The sequence below is a fragment of the Ursus arctos genome, unplaced genomic scaffold, assembly GCF_023065955.2.
Source record: "Ursus arctos isolate Adak ecotype North America unplaced genomic scaffold, UrsArc2.0 scaffold_13, whole genome shotgun sequence".
Taxonomy (NCBI): domain Eukaryota; kingdom Metazoa; phylum Chordata; class Mammalia; order Carnivora; family Ursidae; genus Ursus; species Ursus arctos.
This window is the reverse complement of record NW_026622797.1, coordinates 14,045,567-14,062,696: the sequence shown is the minus strand read 5'-3', so window position 1 is coordinate 14,062,696 and position 17,130 is coordinate 14,045,567. Positions and strand designations below refer to the sequence as shown.

Sequence of the window (17,130 nt, the reverse complement as noted above, 5' to 3'; positions counted from 1 at the left end):
CACATGAATAGATAAAAAGCTATCCTTTAGAAATAATCATAAATCCTTAATTTAACATACAGACAAGCTGAAGTAATCTTCACACTTTCAAAATAACTGTGTCAATGCAGTATGCTAACATTATATCAAGTGAATGTGTGTTAATTTGGGGCAATTCCTCTGACCTTAACAATTATATAACTTACTTTTTCTTAAAAAAAGTAACACATTGTCATCGTAGAAGATTTATAAATCAGAGATAATAAGAAAAAGAAAATTTAAATTACTTACAATCTTCTCACAGTGATAACCAGAGCCAACATCCCATCACTACATCGTTAATGTTTTCCCCTATGCATGCTTATACCATTTTTTTATATCTACAAAAAAAGGATACTATTTTTTGCTTTTCTGACTTAATAGTATATTGGAAAAGCTTTCCACATCATTAAATATTCTTCTATTACTTCATTTTTGAGAGCCACAAGGTATTCAAAACATGTAAATGGCGCAATTCATTTAGTCAATACTTTATAGGAGAGGCATTTATGTAGAAGTGTTATCTGTAGATGTTTCCTGTTTTCTACTAGTCCTTTGTAATTTGGTTGTAGAAAAAAATCTCTGAATTAAAAAACTATTTTGAAGTTACTCTATGACCAGAACATATCCTTAAAAAATCCAAATAGGTTTTTTTTATTTAGATGCATTTTTTTTTTCAATTTTGAAGTGCCAACCAGGATATGCACACATGTCAAAATGGTGCCAAAGAGACATAGGAAAACTTTGCAATGATCTGGGTTAACTTCAGTGATCTTCCTTTTCACAACAGAACAGGTTTTCACTTTGTTGTCCAGAAACACCCCCTCACCTCTAAGTCTTGAATTAGTAACTTGACATTAAGAAAAGAGACTTCTAAGGGTTCAGAAAGTTTCTTTTGGGCCTCAGTTGCAAAATCAGACAGGACAGTTACACAGTCTGTGTACTCCTTCTTCATTCTGTCCATTTCATCAGCCCGAGCATACTGTTAAGAAAAGGGAGGAGCACAACATGGAAAATAATTAAGTCAAACCTCTGGAAGCCTGTAACCTTCACATCCACGTACTCTCTAAAATTGTTATATGGTAAGGAAGATGCTAATTTCTGATTCTTATTTTAGATACACTTGAAGTAAGTCCAATTACTGTGAAAGGAAAAAAGGAACTAGCATAGAAGCAAAGAATTATGATTTCAAACATGAGTCGTCCCATATTTGTAGGCTCCATATGTCAATATAATCCTTAATCAAACTATATATTTCTGTAATGTTCCTCTATTATACATGGGAAAAAATAAAGGACCAAAAATAAACATAACACTTCTAAGCATCTGTACTCTGCCTAAATAAGCCCATGCTACAACAATGGAAGTCTGTCAGCAGACTGTTTATCACCGTGTTTATAATAACACATGCATGTTCCAGGCATATATAGATTTGAAAGACATACTTGCTTGACTTCCATGAATAACTCCCTCCATCGCCCATTGAGCAACAGTAACTGCTGTTTAAGATCTCGGGAAACCATCTCATCACATGTTTCGATTAGAAAATTGCCCGCATCATTCATGGCAGCATGCTGCTGTATCCAGTGAGGCAAATTTCGGAAAAAATCCTAAACGATAAACAACACACACTACTGTAAACCACAGACCAAAAATTAATAAATGATATGGAAGTAACCAAACTAAGAGAAGTATCTTTGTTCTAAATTTGTGCAAATTTTAAAGTAAATGTTAGCTCTCCTTCCAAATGCAGTTTTCAATAAAGAGGTTCAAAAATAAGAACTAGAAATGCTGTGTCTTTTTATAAGAACAGCTTATATCTTTTGCCATATCTTTTGCTGAAGACAAAACAAAACATGATGACCATTTTATGTTATTCCTATTTTACAGATGAAAGAACTGAATTTCTGTAAGTGTAGGGGACTTATACATAGTCTTCAGGCGGGCAAATACAGTGCCAGAGTGATACAAAAGGTGTGGGATTTTAGAGTAATATATAGTTTAGTTTAAAAATTATAAACAAACTTTTGACCTATTATCTTTTATTTTAAAATCTGAATATAGTACATGATAATTAACAATCATGGATATAAATCATTGAAGGAAAATTTTTAAAAATTAAATATCTGGGCCAAGAAGACTTAAAATAACATTGTTTCTTATTTAAGATTACTCGCTTGGCAATGAGGCAGTTTTCTGCTGATTTCAAGTTAATACATGTGTACTTGTGCATACATATACACACATGCCACAGTGAAAACCAAGGATACCAAAGATAATTCAAAATCTATTTTATAAGCCAGGTGTGGGAGGACTTCCCACATAAATAGATGAGAACACTTCTGTTTCTGGAGGTTATAATCCCTTGGATGAAATTAACACATGTGACATCTGTTAGGGCACTGCCAGTCTAATCAGAAAAGCCAAAATCTGTATGGGTATACAGTTCTTGTCATCCTCAGCTACACAAGAATATTTAATCTATGAGAAATATAGAGTGGTAAACTTTTAAAAATTATGCACCTACTTGCATAACACAATAAAAGAAGAACCAATCTTGGATAGCAAGCACTAATTTTAATGTGTTTACTATACTTTTTAATGGGAGCCTGGCATTTCAAAATCTTTTACATATAAATTGATTTTTCATGGGAAAATATCAGATTCCCATTAAGAAGTACATATACAGAAATCAATCCATTTTGTGCGATATTTTAATGTAACTGACATTAAAGTAAAACAGTACCTCTTAAACCCACACATACACACCTGTAATTGGAGGAAAAATAATCATTCCTGCCCACTCTTGCCACTCTCAACCCTTGATTGAGGGTTGACAAAATCCAAAAAAGAATACCCAAAGAGACAGAAATGTGATAACCCAGATGTCCAACTGGTGTGTGTCATTACTCAGAATCAATATTATGTTGCCCTCTCTTAAATGAGGAAATCCACAGAGGTCAGGGCCCTTCATGTACAGACCTAATGGTAAGTATAGCGATCTCTGCTGCCCCCTGGGTTTGGCTGCCTCTCCATAGGTTCTTGCTCTACTGAATGCAAAAGCCAAACACTGAACTGATCGGGGAGGGAATTGTTATAACTTCTATAAAGCAGAGTATTTCTTGGCCTAAAATAATTTACTAACCTGAAATCACAACTTTTCAGGCAAAGTCAAGAATCTTGAGTCACATTTGCAGATATATAACACTCCCTAGAGAACTACGCTGTAAGTGTTTCATTGCTAAGTTTGTGCATACTCCTTTCCTTTGGTAAAAAGCAACCTTACCTTTTTGGCATGCTCTGATTGATTTAGCATTTTCTCTGCATCCTCTAGCCAGGCCTGAAGACTGGCCACAGTATTGCCATATCGATCCCAGTTAGCGATTACTTCTTCCAGCATGCTCCGCACGCTCCTAACTTCTACTGAGAGGTTCCTCCACTGGGCAGTGGTTTCGTTCATGAATTTCATCACATTCTCGGCTTCTTCCACTAAAACAGATAAAACAAATTATAATCCTTACTTTATATTTTAAATCCACCAAGCCTTTTTTCTATGGTCTATACACTGTTGTGCAATTAATTCTTCTTTAGATTATAAAGTTAACAGATGAAATTTTAGAATTTCATTCAGCTAATGCTGGGAATATGTTATATCATATTCACAGGTATTTATAAAGATTAAAGATGATAATATATTTTAAATTTTTGAAAAACGGGATGTAATAAATGACATATGTATTTTTTCACATTTTATATGCACTCATAGATAGTCACATGCATAGTATCGATCACAAATGCTATGGTTCATTTCCGGCAGATATGACAGACATATTGACAAAACGAAACAAACATATTTTACAATTTGTGTCTTCACACTAACTTAAGTTTTCACTTACTTGATAATAATATTCACGTTACTTTTTTTTCATTTAATCCTCAGAATTGAAAATAGGTTAGAAAATTGCAATTTAGTAAATGAATGCTTTTTTTTTGTCCCTTCTCAGAAAATCATACACACGGACATGCACACACACACAGTATGATTATACAGGTCAGACAGGCATTGTACAAAGTCAAGGGGACTGAAGCCAATAATATGTGCTCTCTAGGCCCATGGCATGGTCACAAAAACGATTCTGCAGGAAAAAAAAAAAAACATGATCCAATCACACAGAAACCTGTAGGTAACGAAACTGCACCACATTCAACAGTTCAGCTAATTCAATCATGTGTTTTACCTGAACCGTCGGCTTGGATGTACATCTCTGCTGTCTGTTTCAAGATCTGGTATGTCACTTCATACTGTTCAAAGAACTTGGTATTTTCTATAAAAGACTAGAAAGGGGGAGCGGTTAGAAGACGGCAAACACTAGGCATAGGTAGAAATACCAGTCCGTTTCTTCAAGAGAGGTGTATGGGTATTTTGCCCAAATTTACCAACCTCACTCTTGTAAAAAATAGCAAATTAATTCAACTGCTATAAAATAACCTGGATATTCTGAGAATATAAACTGATTCCACGCTTTTAATTCTAACTCAGCACTATTGAGAAAGTATTCTATTTCTTCTCCACACAAGGGTTTGTTTTTAGAAGAGATTGAAGTCTCTCCAGGCAACCTAGGGCTAACATTTAGAAAGCACTAAATTTGGAAGAACATTTTCGTGTCCAACTGTGTTTGAGCTGTGGGATTTTGTTGCTCTTTGAACATTAATTCATGAATGATGGCTCTAAGGAACTTGGATTATAAATAAATGGCACAGTGCACACTTTTCTTAAAATAAAAAGTACAAAAAATGCTTAAAAGTAGAAAAATTTTAAATAATCACATATCCCATCCACAAGTGTAAAAATTACAGATAAGACATGTCCATAGCTGTATGTAATTTACATATGTACCAGAGCCACCATCAGCAAATGCTCACTATAAAATTTAGAACACGCAAGAAATCCTTAGGTAAATTTTATTGTTAACTCCAGGAAATAGGAAATAACTCCCGTTTCAAAGATTAGTCCTGTTATTGTAAAGTAAAAAAAAAGTTCAATCATAGTTACCAATGTATCACCAAAGGCTCCTTAATTTCTTGTAATAGTATAATTAGTTCCTATGATTTGAACCAAACAAAACACTTGGTAAGTGTCTCTATTATGAAATGCAAATTAGCCTTTAAAAGCTGAAGTCCAGTGTGATATGCTGATGAATACTTAATATGAGATGCAAAACATCTGAATGCAGATATAAAACTTCATAATTTCAGACATCCCTCAATTTTATCGATAAATTTTTATATTTCAAGATAACACTTAAGAACATTCCATGCATAATACATTTCATAGCATTTTATGTTTATAAAGCATTTTACCCATACATAAATTATTCTTCAGGAATGCAGTAACTAGGGAAAGCTGCGAGTTACCTGGAAAGAAGGGTTCCATGAGGAACACTTATTTCAATAATTTAATAGGCTGTATTATTTCGGTAAGTAAAATAATTGGCTAATAATTAATAAATATGATATAAATATGTAATATAAATAATATAATAAATAATAATTAACCAACTAATTATTTAGCCCTATGTTCTACTCCTTAACCTCCCTGTTCCCCAACTAGGGAAAGAGTAATTTACTATAATTTAAATTCGGAATAATTTAACCAAATGAGCATATCATAATTTGATCAAAAAAGGAAAGTTACACCTAATGTGCAAGACACTGTAGACAACTGAAGAGATAAATGTATTTGGCAATGTTTAAAAAATAGTCTCTGTTTATTTTTGGAACAAATTTCAAGAAGCTAATGGGAAAACAATTGTTCTAAGTGTGGAATGGGAATAGTGCCTAATATTTCCTAATGGGAAATAGTGCCTGTATTGGACAGAAAGACTTCATTTAATATGCTTTTGCTAGACTTGTTTACAAATTAATTACAAATGAACATGAGAGGAAAGTTTATTTCCAGTTTCATTTCCAAGAGGAAAAGCAGGATATTTTTAAGAATATTATAAATGTTGTAGAGATCATTAAAGTATTTCTGAGCCTTCCTATTAGGAAGGCTAGGCAATTAATTTTTGAAGGAAGATGCCTTATTTGTGATTTTACCTTCTAACTGTTTCATTTATTTTGGCACTTTTTTTCTTTCTAAAAACAGAGTAAATCCATTTCATAGCATGAATTATTTTCTCTATTAATATAACTTTAGCAGGACTGCTAAATCTCCTTTTTACCATGAGCTAACTTAGACAGTCTTTCAGAAGGGTGCAAAAGAAATTGCAAATGTATATTTAAAATAATTATAGGATTAATTTATTTCTTTCAAAATAAGGCTTACGGGGTGCCTGGGTGGCTCAGTCAGTTAAACGTCTGCCTTCAGCTCAGGTCATGATCTCAGGGTCCTGGGATCGAGTCCCTCATCAGGCTCCCTGCTCAGCGAGGAGCCTGCTTATCCCTCTCCCTCTGCCCCCCACACCTGGCTCCTGCTCTCTCTCTCAAAGAAAATCTTAAAAATAAAGAACTATATAATCATAAAAAAATAAAAATAAAAATAAGTCTTACATTTGGATATCAAGTTCAACAAATAAGCCATATTATAGTTGATGGCACTTCAAGAAAAATAAGATACCTCTTTATCCCACTAAATCCAAAGTATTAGTGGAAGATACTAAACTTCTCTCACAAGATAAATATAGAGATAAATAAATTTCATTCATAGATTTCACTTGAATGGAGCTAAACCAGGTAATTTAAGATTTAAAAAATCATCTTTGAGAAGAGGTTTTATCAGAATTTATCAGAATTACTTATATTAATAAAATAATTACAAACAATAAAATAATTGTCCACATTACTTATGCTGCATTCACATAGGCCACAATTCCAAGAGCTCTTCTTCTATGGAAAGGAATGAATTATCCTATTTCTTCAGTAGTAAAACTGAAGCATGTGCTAACAAACTTGGTCATGTCAAGAATAATTCTGACAGCAAAAATCAAGCCAATTATCTCCTGATTTATATTACAGTATGTAATCTCTTATAAATAGCGTGTGGCCTATGTTTAATTAACAAACATTTGTGAAGTATTTTCCAAGAATTTCTTAAGCACATGGCGGCTGTGTACCTGAGTGCCTAGTACAAGAGGTGAGTAGGAAGCATATTTTCTGATTCTCTAACCCTTTAAAAAATGGTGGGCTTTTTGCAAATGAATGATTGAATTGAGAATTCAAACTAAGGAAAAGATAATTATGGAACTTCTACATCCTGCATATTACTTTGGTTATTAGATGATGTAGCAGCATATGGCTCATTACAATAAATTTTTTTAGAAACCAAGGAAGGGATTGGATTTAAGAACCTGATTTTATTATTTTATTTAGAAGTCTTCACTCTCTGAAATAGTCTGTTCTTACTTTCTCACAAATTCCAAAGGGATGAGAGAAGCTATAAGGGGTGTGAGATAGAAGGAAAGCAATATGTATCCATCTTTCTCCCTTACAAAAGTCCCTATAATTCTATCATCATCACTATCATCATTATTACTAAAAAAATTGGGAAAGACAGTTTCCTAAGAAATTAAGTTATTTACGAAGTCACATCGGTTGTAAGTAGCTGAACCATGATTCAACACATTTCCACGTGACTGGTGGCCAGACTGTAATAATCTGCCCTACTTCACCCCACCCTGCTCCAATACCATGTCGAAAATCACTGTCACTATCAGTCTACAGTATGTAAGTGTAAAATATTATCAAATATGAACTAACATTAAATGGAACTAACATTTACGTGAGTTACATTTCTTAGTTCACTAAGCTACAGAAGATCATTTTAATTATTTGGTCTTTTAAGTTAAAAAAAACTTTCACAGCCAATTTTGTTTGATAGTCAAGTTCAGCACCTAAGCTTTTGGTTTGGAATGATGTGACTTCAAATCCTGACTCAACTTCTTACCAACTATGCCACCCAGAACATGTGGGTTGAGTGCTGAAAGGCTCTGTTTCCTCAGTGAAATCATGTCAAGATGCCCAGCCCATAGGGTTGTCATTGGGATGGAAGACGACACAGGTAAAAAACTGGGCTCGGGGGAACAGTCAATATCCCACAGTTATTAAAACTATTAAACAAAAAATACTGTAAGACCCTTTATAGAAAAGAAGGGTTAGCAATAAATAGGTGTTTTTCACTATGGAATAAAAATATTAAGGAATGTTTATTCAAATGTGCTACATTTGTAGTGTAATTAGCAAGTTTACAAATAATTTTAAGTTACAAAGCAGTTTAAAACTAGTGAACTTCTTAGCGAACTTCTTATGGAGAAAGCAGAAAAACTGCTTTTTTAATTAACATTAATTTTTTATCATTAATAAACAACTCTCTACTTACATATCCTTTAATTGAGAAGTTCAAAGAGAATTACTAATATCCTTGTATTAGAACATTAACCTGGTGAAACACTCCCATTAGGCATTTCAATCTGATTGGCTGTCCTTAAATAGGGAGAACGAAGACGGATCCTGCATAATTACCTGCTGAGCTCATTGTGTATCATTTGACATGACTAAACCCCAAAATAAAATGCATATCTGTATTTAATACTTAAAAGACTAAAGTAATTGCCTGAGCTTAAATAATAAGATTTTTCATTACTTTCCAAAATAATTCAAAATGAATAAGGGAACACATCATAACAGATTTCACATTTTTTGACACATATTTCCAAGACAATTGTAGTAACCCTAAAGAAAGATTTTACTGTAAATGTATTTTTCCCCAAATGCATCTTGTTCATTCATCACTTTAAAAATGTAATTAAAATATAGCAAAATATATTCTGGTTCTAGAATGTTTCAGTAAAGATATGGTTTCAATAAGCATTCAGTCATACCAGTTACAAAGCTACTCTGACTAGTCAGGTTAGAAACGGGCTTGAATTTTAAACTTACTAATTTCTCATTTTGAATTTGTGATTAAACACAAATGGAGCAGTACAGGACTGAGATGCTTTATGCACGTTAACTTTGAGAGCAAGTTTGTATTGCTAATTGGGGAGGGTTGTTTAACAAATAAACTACTTTTAATAAATAGGTCTCTACATGTAAATAGAAACTGCTAGTTACAGAACAACCTAATTTCTTCATTAATGCAGGGCTACTATTCAATGTAGATATAGAATTATTTATAATTCTATATTATAAATATAGATAGCCTAAATATAGCTATATATTTAGGCTATATAGCCTAATATATAAGATATATTATATCTGATAGCCTAAATATATCAGATATATTTAGCCTAATATATATTAGGCTAATATATATTAGCCTAAAATATAAGATAATCCATAAGAATTAAACTGGTACAGATTCATAGACAAAATATTACTTTTTCTGGATGCACCCAAGAAGCAATGAAACTCGGAGACATGCTGGACCTGTAGTCCCCATATGAATAACTGAGAATGATTGTTTCTTAGAGACATGAGGATAATCTTTAAGTATTTTAACTCAGTTTCAATGGTGAGCTCACAATCAAAGTCATGGGTATGCAATGCAAAAACTTTTTTTTTTTTAAGCAATAAAGCCAGTCACAAAGGTTCAGTATGATTAATGCAGCAAAATCTTTCTATTTTTTTCCAGAGAATATAGGTGAATATTTCAGATAATTGCAAAGATCTGACTAACTTATATCAAACCCATTTAACACACTGGTACCCTAATGCTTAAACTCAAGATAAAAATAACAATGTCAAATAAACTGGTAGGTTCTAAATGCTAAATCCATGTGTCCTCTGATTTTTTCTCAAAGCACCAGGGAGACTTACGATGTAGTTTTGCAGAAGCAGCTCCACTGACTCTCTCCTCCCATACTTGATGATCCAAGATTTCAGCTTTGACTCTGCAAGAACCAGCAGTGAGAGCAGACGGTACTTTAATTCTAGAAATTCCATTTTCATTAAGTGTAGCTCTGATGTGGAGGAAACAAAATGAAACCTAGAAATAAAACACCGAGAATTTACAGAATGTAACTAATAGTAACAGAACGGTGCTTACTTAACCTGTTACACGTCAGTGCTAAATATAATGCAGGCACAAGGGCTTCTAAACTCTGGCCGATCAATCACTATCAGGAGATCTGATTCCTTTTCTAGCGCTGGATTTAAAGGCAAATCATGATTGATTGAAGTATTTAATTTAGTTCTTTCCCCTGCCAAGACAACTCTCATCTGTTTCTTTTATAAGCTGTTTTTGCAATATTACATAATGTTCCTCACAGTACTGAATAAAAATACAGTCTCTGAAGAAACCATTTCTGTGATTTCCAGGCTGTGGATATTCAGGTTTACTCTTTTCAAACAATAATACATTAGAATGTTGGCATTCTTAGCATGTGTTATGGGAGCTCAATTTTTATGTAGCAAATGAAAGCATCTCTGTAAAAAAAAAAAAATCAATTCATTGAAAAGAAAAGAAATGGAAAAACACCCACCGAGCATTTAAAAAAAGACACTTCATTTATAATCAGCTATTCCCTTACCTCTCGGCCATGTCCTCTAATTGATCAGGTGGCACTGGGATCCCGTTAACAGACCTGGTCCGGTAGATTTCATGGAATGCTCTTTTGTGGGCATCTGTGTTTTGAAGCAGATCCTAAGATACAATTTAAAAAAATAAAAAAATGAGAAAACATGTTCACAGGAGGCTAAGAAGCATAATTTTCAGCCTGTACCAATGAGTCAACGTACTCAAAAATTTGATCGTGCTGCTACACCCCATATGCGGCTTGCTGCCTCTCATAGGCTTTTACCTTGTACAGGAGCCCTGGTGCTTGCCTATAAGGCCTGTGCTAGAGCTGTATCTAATAATTATGGCATCTTTTAAACACACATGACACTTGCACGGCAATGCATTCAGACATTTTAAAGGCACATGGCCCAAAGGAAAATGTAGTTACTGTTATAAACAATGATTTGTTAGGATTTTCCTCCTTCCTTGATTTTGAATATATTGGTTTTTAGAAGCTGAAAAACTAAGCACAGCTAGTTTAACCCTTTAATGGTAATATACAGACACACACATATACATTACACTCTATTGTTATTTTACTTTGAATGCATGTAGACCATCATAAAATGATATTTGCTTGCCATTTAAATCAATTATATTACAATATTATGAAAATACCCTTAGAAGGGTTAGAAGAAGGTTAGAAGATTTCAAACAAGCATAGGAAATGTCCCATAGCTATAAGAGTGGAAAGATCAAATGTGATGTTCATTCTTCGTAGGCTGTAGAGAGCTACACAAATTTCAATAACTTATCTAGATTTGTTTTCTGAGTTTTTCAGTGTCAATAGACTTACTTATATAAAGACTTACAGGTATGTCACATTCCTAGCCAATTTCTCACATAGAAGCAAAGAAAGATGAAAGGTGGTTCATGCCATATTCTCTAGGGTTTAATTGTTTCTCAAGAGCAGAATAAATACCCAATAGTTTGTCACTCACTGAAAAGTAAGACGCATGCCCACCAGAATGATACATTAAGATTAACATTGTTTAGCTCACAATGAGATTTAATGGATTAATTGGAGAAAATAGAAGCAAAAAACACCGTAAAGCCATAAGAGAAACACTTGATGAAAGGCGAAAAAATGAAGGCTCTCATATATAAATTAAAATGTTAAGGTCATACTCTATGTTGGCTAACTGCACATAATAATTTAAAAAATATTAAGGTCATATGTGCTTGTCCACATAAAGACATATGTGTTTGTGCCTTTTAACTTGAGGGGAATTAATTTTTACACTGTAGAAAAATCTAGGGCCAAACTATTTCTATCCTGGTATATTTTGCCATTATCTATTGATCTGCACAGGTAACTACACAGATATTCACAAGTCACTCATGCCCAGAGAGAGGCCACTATGTGCAGGAGCTGATCACAGGAGACAGAAGACCAAAAAGCAGCTAATGATTATGAGTATTTTATAACATCTAGACACATTTCTGTGGCTTATGACTCCCCCAAGTGAGTGCAGGGCAAATTTAGAGCCATCACCACACACAGCTCTGATTTATTATATAGGACTATATGTTAATATACGAGTAGAAGTCTGTGACTATATTGGAATACTTGTATGTCCAGTTGTTTTCTAAAAAGCTTTCCTTATTATAGTCAGTACATCTAGTTAACTGAAAGAATCTTGACAAGATATCAAAACAAACAAAAACATTTTCAAAAATATGATAAAGGAACTATAGCTGGTGTGATGTCACTGGGATCTCTGAAAAGCTATCACACTAAAAACCAGCTAGATGCTGAGCACAGCATGTGACTTTAATTCACTGGTGGGCTCACAGAAAGTAAGGGAAATCTTTTAGGTCTCCAACTCCCATTAAAATATGACCCCAAAACTGGATCATAGACCTGTAAGCAAAAACAAATGGATAAAGCTGATTGTTTGAGGCAAAAATCTATATCATTGCTGTTGGAGTTTGAGTATTGGAACTTGGAGAAGGTGGCAACAATGAAACTCAGAATCTAATGAGCCAGAAGCCTAAATACTAACAAAAGTTAACTGGTAGGAGTGTAACAATATCAGACAAAATAGATTTGAGGATAAAAATCATTGTATGTAATTAATTGCTTAAGGATGAAACTTTTAATTTACTAGTGGCTATCTTAATTCTGAACTTGAACATGTCTAGTAAGCCTCAAAATACATAGAGTAAGAACTGATAGAACTGATAGGAGAAACTGACAAAACCACGTGGCTGTGGGAGCTATCAATGCCCCTCCCTCAGTGACTAAGATGGAGCAAAGGAACAACAGAGGTAGCAGGTGGTGGAAAGAGGAGGGGAAGAAAGGGGAAAGGGCGGCAGATCTGTGGATCTCACGGGCCTTTGTCAGAATTTGGGAATGCTTATTTTGAATAGGTGGGAGCCAGTGGGAAGTTTTGAGAGGGGTGAAATGAACTGACTTGCACTTTAAAAGCACTGCTGTGGCCATGCTACTGAAAATGCCCTATCCTTGATGCACTGCTTCCCTTAGCTTCTAAAACAACACAGAAGCTGGATTCCCTCCCACCTCACTAGTTGCTCTTTCTCATCCTTTACTGCTCGTTCATCTTCTACTCTTTGATCTCTTGATATTAGATTCTCTTAGGGCTCACTTCTTGACAGGTTTTTTCCTCTGTCTATACTGCCTTAATTTCTTTAGTCTCATAGCTTCCAACATCCTTCTATATACCAATGATTCTAAATATTTATCTCTAGTCTATACTCGTGTCCTGAGCTCCTGTCTCTTATCTCTTACAGCCTAACTCCTCAAGTCTGCTTTGATGTGAAAAAGTCTCATACTTATCATGCCCCAAACTGAACTCCTGATCTTTCCCCAAACCTGCCTCACTGTCTCTCCATCTCAACTGATGGAAACCCCCCTTCCAAATGCTCAGTTGAAGAAACACGGTGTCATGTATGACTCTCCTTTTTTCCCCAATCAATATCTAATGCCAAAAATTGCTCTGCCTTAAAAATATTCAGAATCTGACCATTTCTCACTATCTCTCCAACTACCACCCTGGTTCAAGCCACCCTACGTGGATTATCTAACCCAGTCTCTATTCTCACATAACAGACAGGGTAATACCATCATTCCTCTGGTAAGAAAGTAGATGGGAAAAAAACACTATAATATGACAGGGAAAATCAACAGTGCCAAAAGCACAATTAAGGAAAGTAAGGAGGTGCAAAGAAGCAATACTGGGGAAAAAATAGGAGCTTAACAATAGGCGTGGAAAAGATTATCAAAGAATATTTTTAAATATCTTGAACAATTTTATGCCAATAATTTTGAAAATTTAGTCAAATGGACAATTTCCCAGTAAGTATGAATCTGCATTACTGACCCAATTTAAATTCTGAAAGCCTGAATATTTCTAATCATTTTTAGGGGCTGGGAATACAACAGGAAAAAAAACAAGCAATAACTCTTGCCCTTATGGAGTTGATACTACAGTACAGGAAATCAAGCAGTAAATGAGATACATAATTAAAATAGCAGTTGAGATTCAAAAAAATGCCAAAGAGAAAAATCAAACAGGGAAGAGGGAAAGGGAGTTGCAATTTCAAAGGGGTGGCTGAGAAAATGTTGACTAAGAGGTGACTTTTCAGTACAGGCCCAAAGGAAATGAGGAAGAATGTACTGAGACAAATCAATGGGAGAATGTTTCAGGCCAAGGACAGAGAACATTCCAGAGCAGTGGCAAGGGCAAAGGGGTTTGAGATGGGAATGTGCTTGCCTGTTTGATACCATCTTTTCAGTGAGGTTTCACTGACAACCTTAGTTAAAATTGCAACACCCCTAATACTCTCTGTCCTTTGACTTTCTAACCTAATATATAGTTTATTTTATTACTCAGTTACATTTATTATTTCTTATCTACCTTCTCCTATCAGAAGGCAAATTGCATGAGTGTAAGAATTTTTGTCTGTTTTTCTTACGGGTGCATCACAAATGCTTAGAACATCAGTTGCACATAGAGAGTACGCGGTGAATATTTGCAGAAAGACCAGGAAAGAAGCCAAAGGAGTAGAAAGAAAACAAGGAAACCAAATGAAGAAAGTGGTTCAAGGATGAGGAAATAACTGTGTGAAATGCTTTTGATAGGCGAGGTAGGATGAGGACTGAGAACCGACCACTGAGTGAAGAAGAAGGAGGACTTTCAGGAACTTCACATGAATAGCATGGCAAGAGAAAGCTCAACTGGAATGGATTCTCAAAAGAACTGGAGAAGAGAATTCTGAAACCAAAATGAGCACAGATAACTCTTTCAAAGAACTTCATTGAAAAAGGAAGGAGGGAAAAGGGACAATAGCTGGAGGGGAGGGGGGCGTTAAGAAAGACAGGTTTTATTATTTAAATTTTATTTATTCTTTTTTAAAGGAGACTTTAAGATGAGAGGATTAACAGCATATACTTTATGTGGGTGGAAAAAATCCAGCAGAGAGAGGGAAAAAATTAAAAAGGCAAGAACTACAGGAATTGTTTACTGGAGAAGAGCAGGGAGGATGGGATCTCATACACATGTGGAGGGGCTGGTCTCAGCTCAGAGCACAGATGGTTCATCCCTAGTAACAGAAGTGAAGACTGAGTATTCGGGCACAGATGCATGTAGGTGGGTTGATGTGGTCGTGGGAGCTTGCGGAAATTCTTTTTTGACTGCTTCTATTTTCTCAGAGAAATAGGAAGCAGTGTCATCAGCTGGGAGTAAGGATATGGGAGGAGGTGTGGAAGATTTGAAGAGGCAAGGTATGGAATAGTTGTCCCCAAAATAAAGAGGCGATGGAGTCGGGAAATGCCTTTGGAGTGCCAGGCAGCATTAGCGACCCAGCTGGGTTAGTCATCTTGCCTGGGGGTGTGTTTCTCTGCAGCCACACTCAGCTGCATATGTGTAGGAGGGGACTAGGCAGAGAGTGGGCTATAACCAAGGTTGTGTTTTAACCAGGCCCACAAGACAAAGGAGACCTGGTCAAGACAATTAGTGTGTGTACAAGTGGTGACCTTTACTGATTCAGCATTGAATTTAAGCAGAAGACCAAGGGAAAGGATGACACGAAGAGCATGAAAGGCAGTAAAATCATGGATTACAGGGCACAGAGGCCATGCAATTTGGAGTCGGGGTTAAAATTGTTTGGACAGTGAGACAGATGCTTGAAAAAGAGATCGTGGAGGGGTTTCAGTTACTGGTGATGGCAAATTCTAGACTATGGCTATGCCTTGAGGGGCTAGAAAGGTATAGGATGGGATCACTGGAAGACAGGAGATCAAGAAACTAAGAGGCCCGGTTATTGGCAGGATCATCTATGGGTTACTGAAGTTATTAAGAATTATGGCATGCATTGTCATACAGGAAATAAAAATTTCAAAACAGGAGGGGAAGTGATCTAGGTAGGGTTTGATGACTACAAGAAAGATGGTTAGTAGCTGGTAGAGTTTGATGGCTATTTTCATGATTTCCTTAGACTGAAAGCCTTACTTGGCCAAAGCAATACTACAGTAAAAATTAGTAAGTTTAATTACTCCACATGTATTACATGCAATATCTTTGTGGGCATGGTTTAAGTTTAGTATTTAAAACCATCTGGATTCGGGACACCTGGGGGGCTTAGTCGGTTAAGCATCTGCCTCTGGCTCAGGTCATTTTCCCAGGGTCCTGGGATTGAGTCCCACATTGGGCTCCCTGCTCAGCAGAGAACTTGCTTCTCCCTCTGCCTGCCGTTCCCCCTGCTTGTGCTCTCTCTCTCTCCCTGACAAATAAATAAATAAAACAATCTGGATTATCAGCTATGTGACCTTGGGCAAGCACTTAATTTCTCTCTGCCTAAAGTTTATTCATCTGCAAAATAAGGATAATAATACCTGTCTCACATCCTACATGTCAAGTGCTTAGCAAAATTAAGTACTTCAGACAGAAACATGGCTAACTACTTAATTATAGTTAGCTATGACTATATTTATTACCTTCCTAGATAACTAAGCATAAGGGTATCTGGAAAATAGAAAAGCTAGTAAAGGTGTATCTTGCTTTTCAGAATAATATGACCCTACCTAGATACAAGTTAATTAAAAAAAAAAAAAACTTTGGTAGAACAATTTATAAAATGACCTCTTTGCAAAAAAGTATATTTTAAAAATATCTGAATCCAGTTTTCAAACACTGATTATGTATTAAGTAATGAGCAACTTTCCTGTGGCATATATATATATATATATATTTATTTATTTATTTTAAAGAAGATGTGAATAATGCAGAAAACCAAAAATTCTAGATCTTGATAGCATATCTAAGTATTCATGGCAAAAGCCATCCTTACTTACAGACTGGGATAGGAAGATAATATTCTAAAACATTCTTGCATATGTATTGATGAGTCCTATATTGTGCTCTTTTCAATGTATACATTGCATTTCCAAGTGAGCCCAATATACCAGCACAAATTAGTGATACCAAATTGATGGGCTGATTTTTCTGCTATTGAAGGGATTTAGAATTTTAGTTATCTCAACAATGATTCAAATTTCTCACATCATCAAAGCTGATCTTATTATAGACATC

General features: G+C 35.1%; 1 protein-coding gene across 24 annotated transcripts in view; it reads right to left on the bottom strand.

Annotated features, from left to right (window-relative positions):
- SYNE1 (spectrin repeat containing nuclear envelope protein 1) overlaps nucleotides 1-17,130 on the bottom strand; it is a 447,744-nt gene that overhangs the window by 291,173 nt on the left and 139,441 nt on the right. For all 24 annotated transcript variants that reach the window (XM_026505077.4, XM_026505081.4, XM_026505085.4 and 21 more), the window contains 6 exons: nucleotides 10,548-10,660; nucleotides 9,835-10,003; nucleotides 4,257-4,353; nucleotides 3,305-3,507; nucleotides 1,464-1,628; nucleotides 848-1,000 (listed from right to left, as the gene is read on the bottom strand). In XM_026505077.4, coding sequence (XP_026360862.3) covers nucleotides 848-1,000; nucleotides 1,464-1,628; nucleotides 3,305-3,507; nucleotides 4,257-4,353; nucleotides 9,835-10,003; nucleotides 10,548-10,660 — 900 coding nt within the window. The remainder of the gene's footprint in view (nucleotides 1-847; nucleotides 1,001-1,463; nucleotides 1,629-3,304; nucleotides 3,508-4,256; nucleotides 4,354-9,834; nucleotides 10,004-10,547; nucleotides 10,661-17,130) is intronic.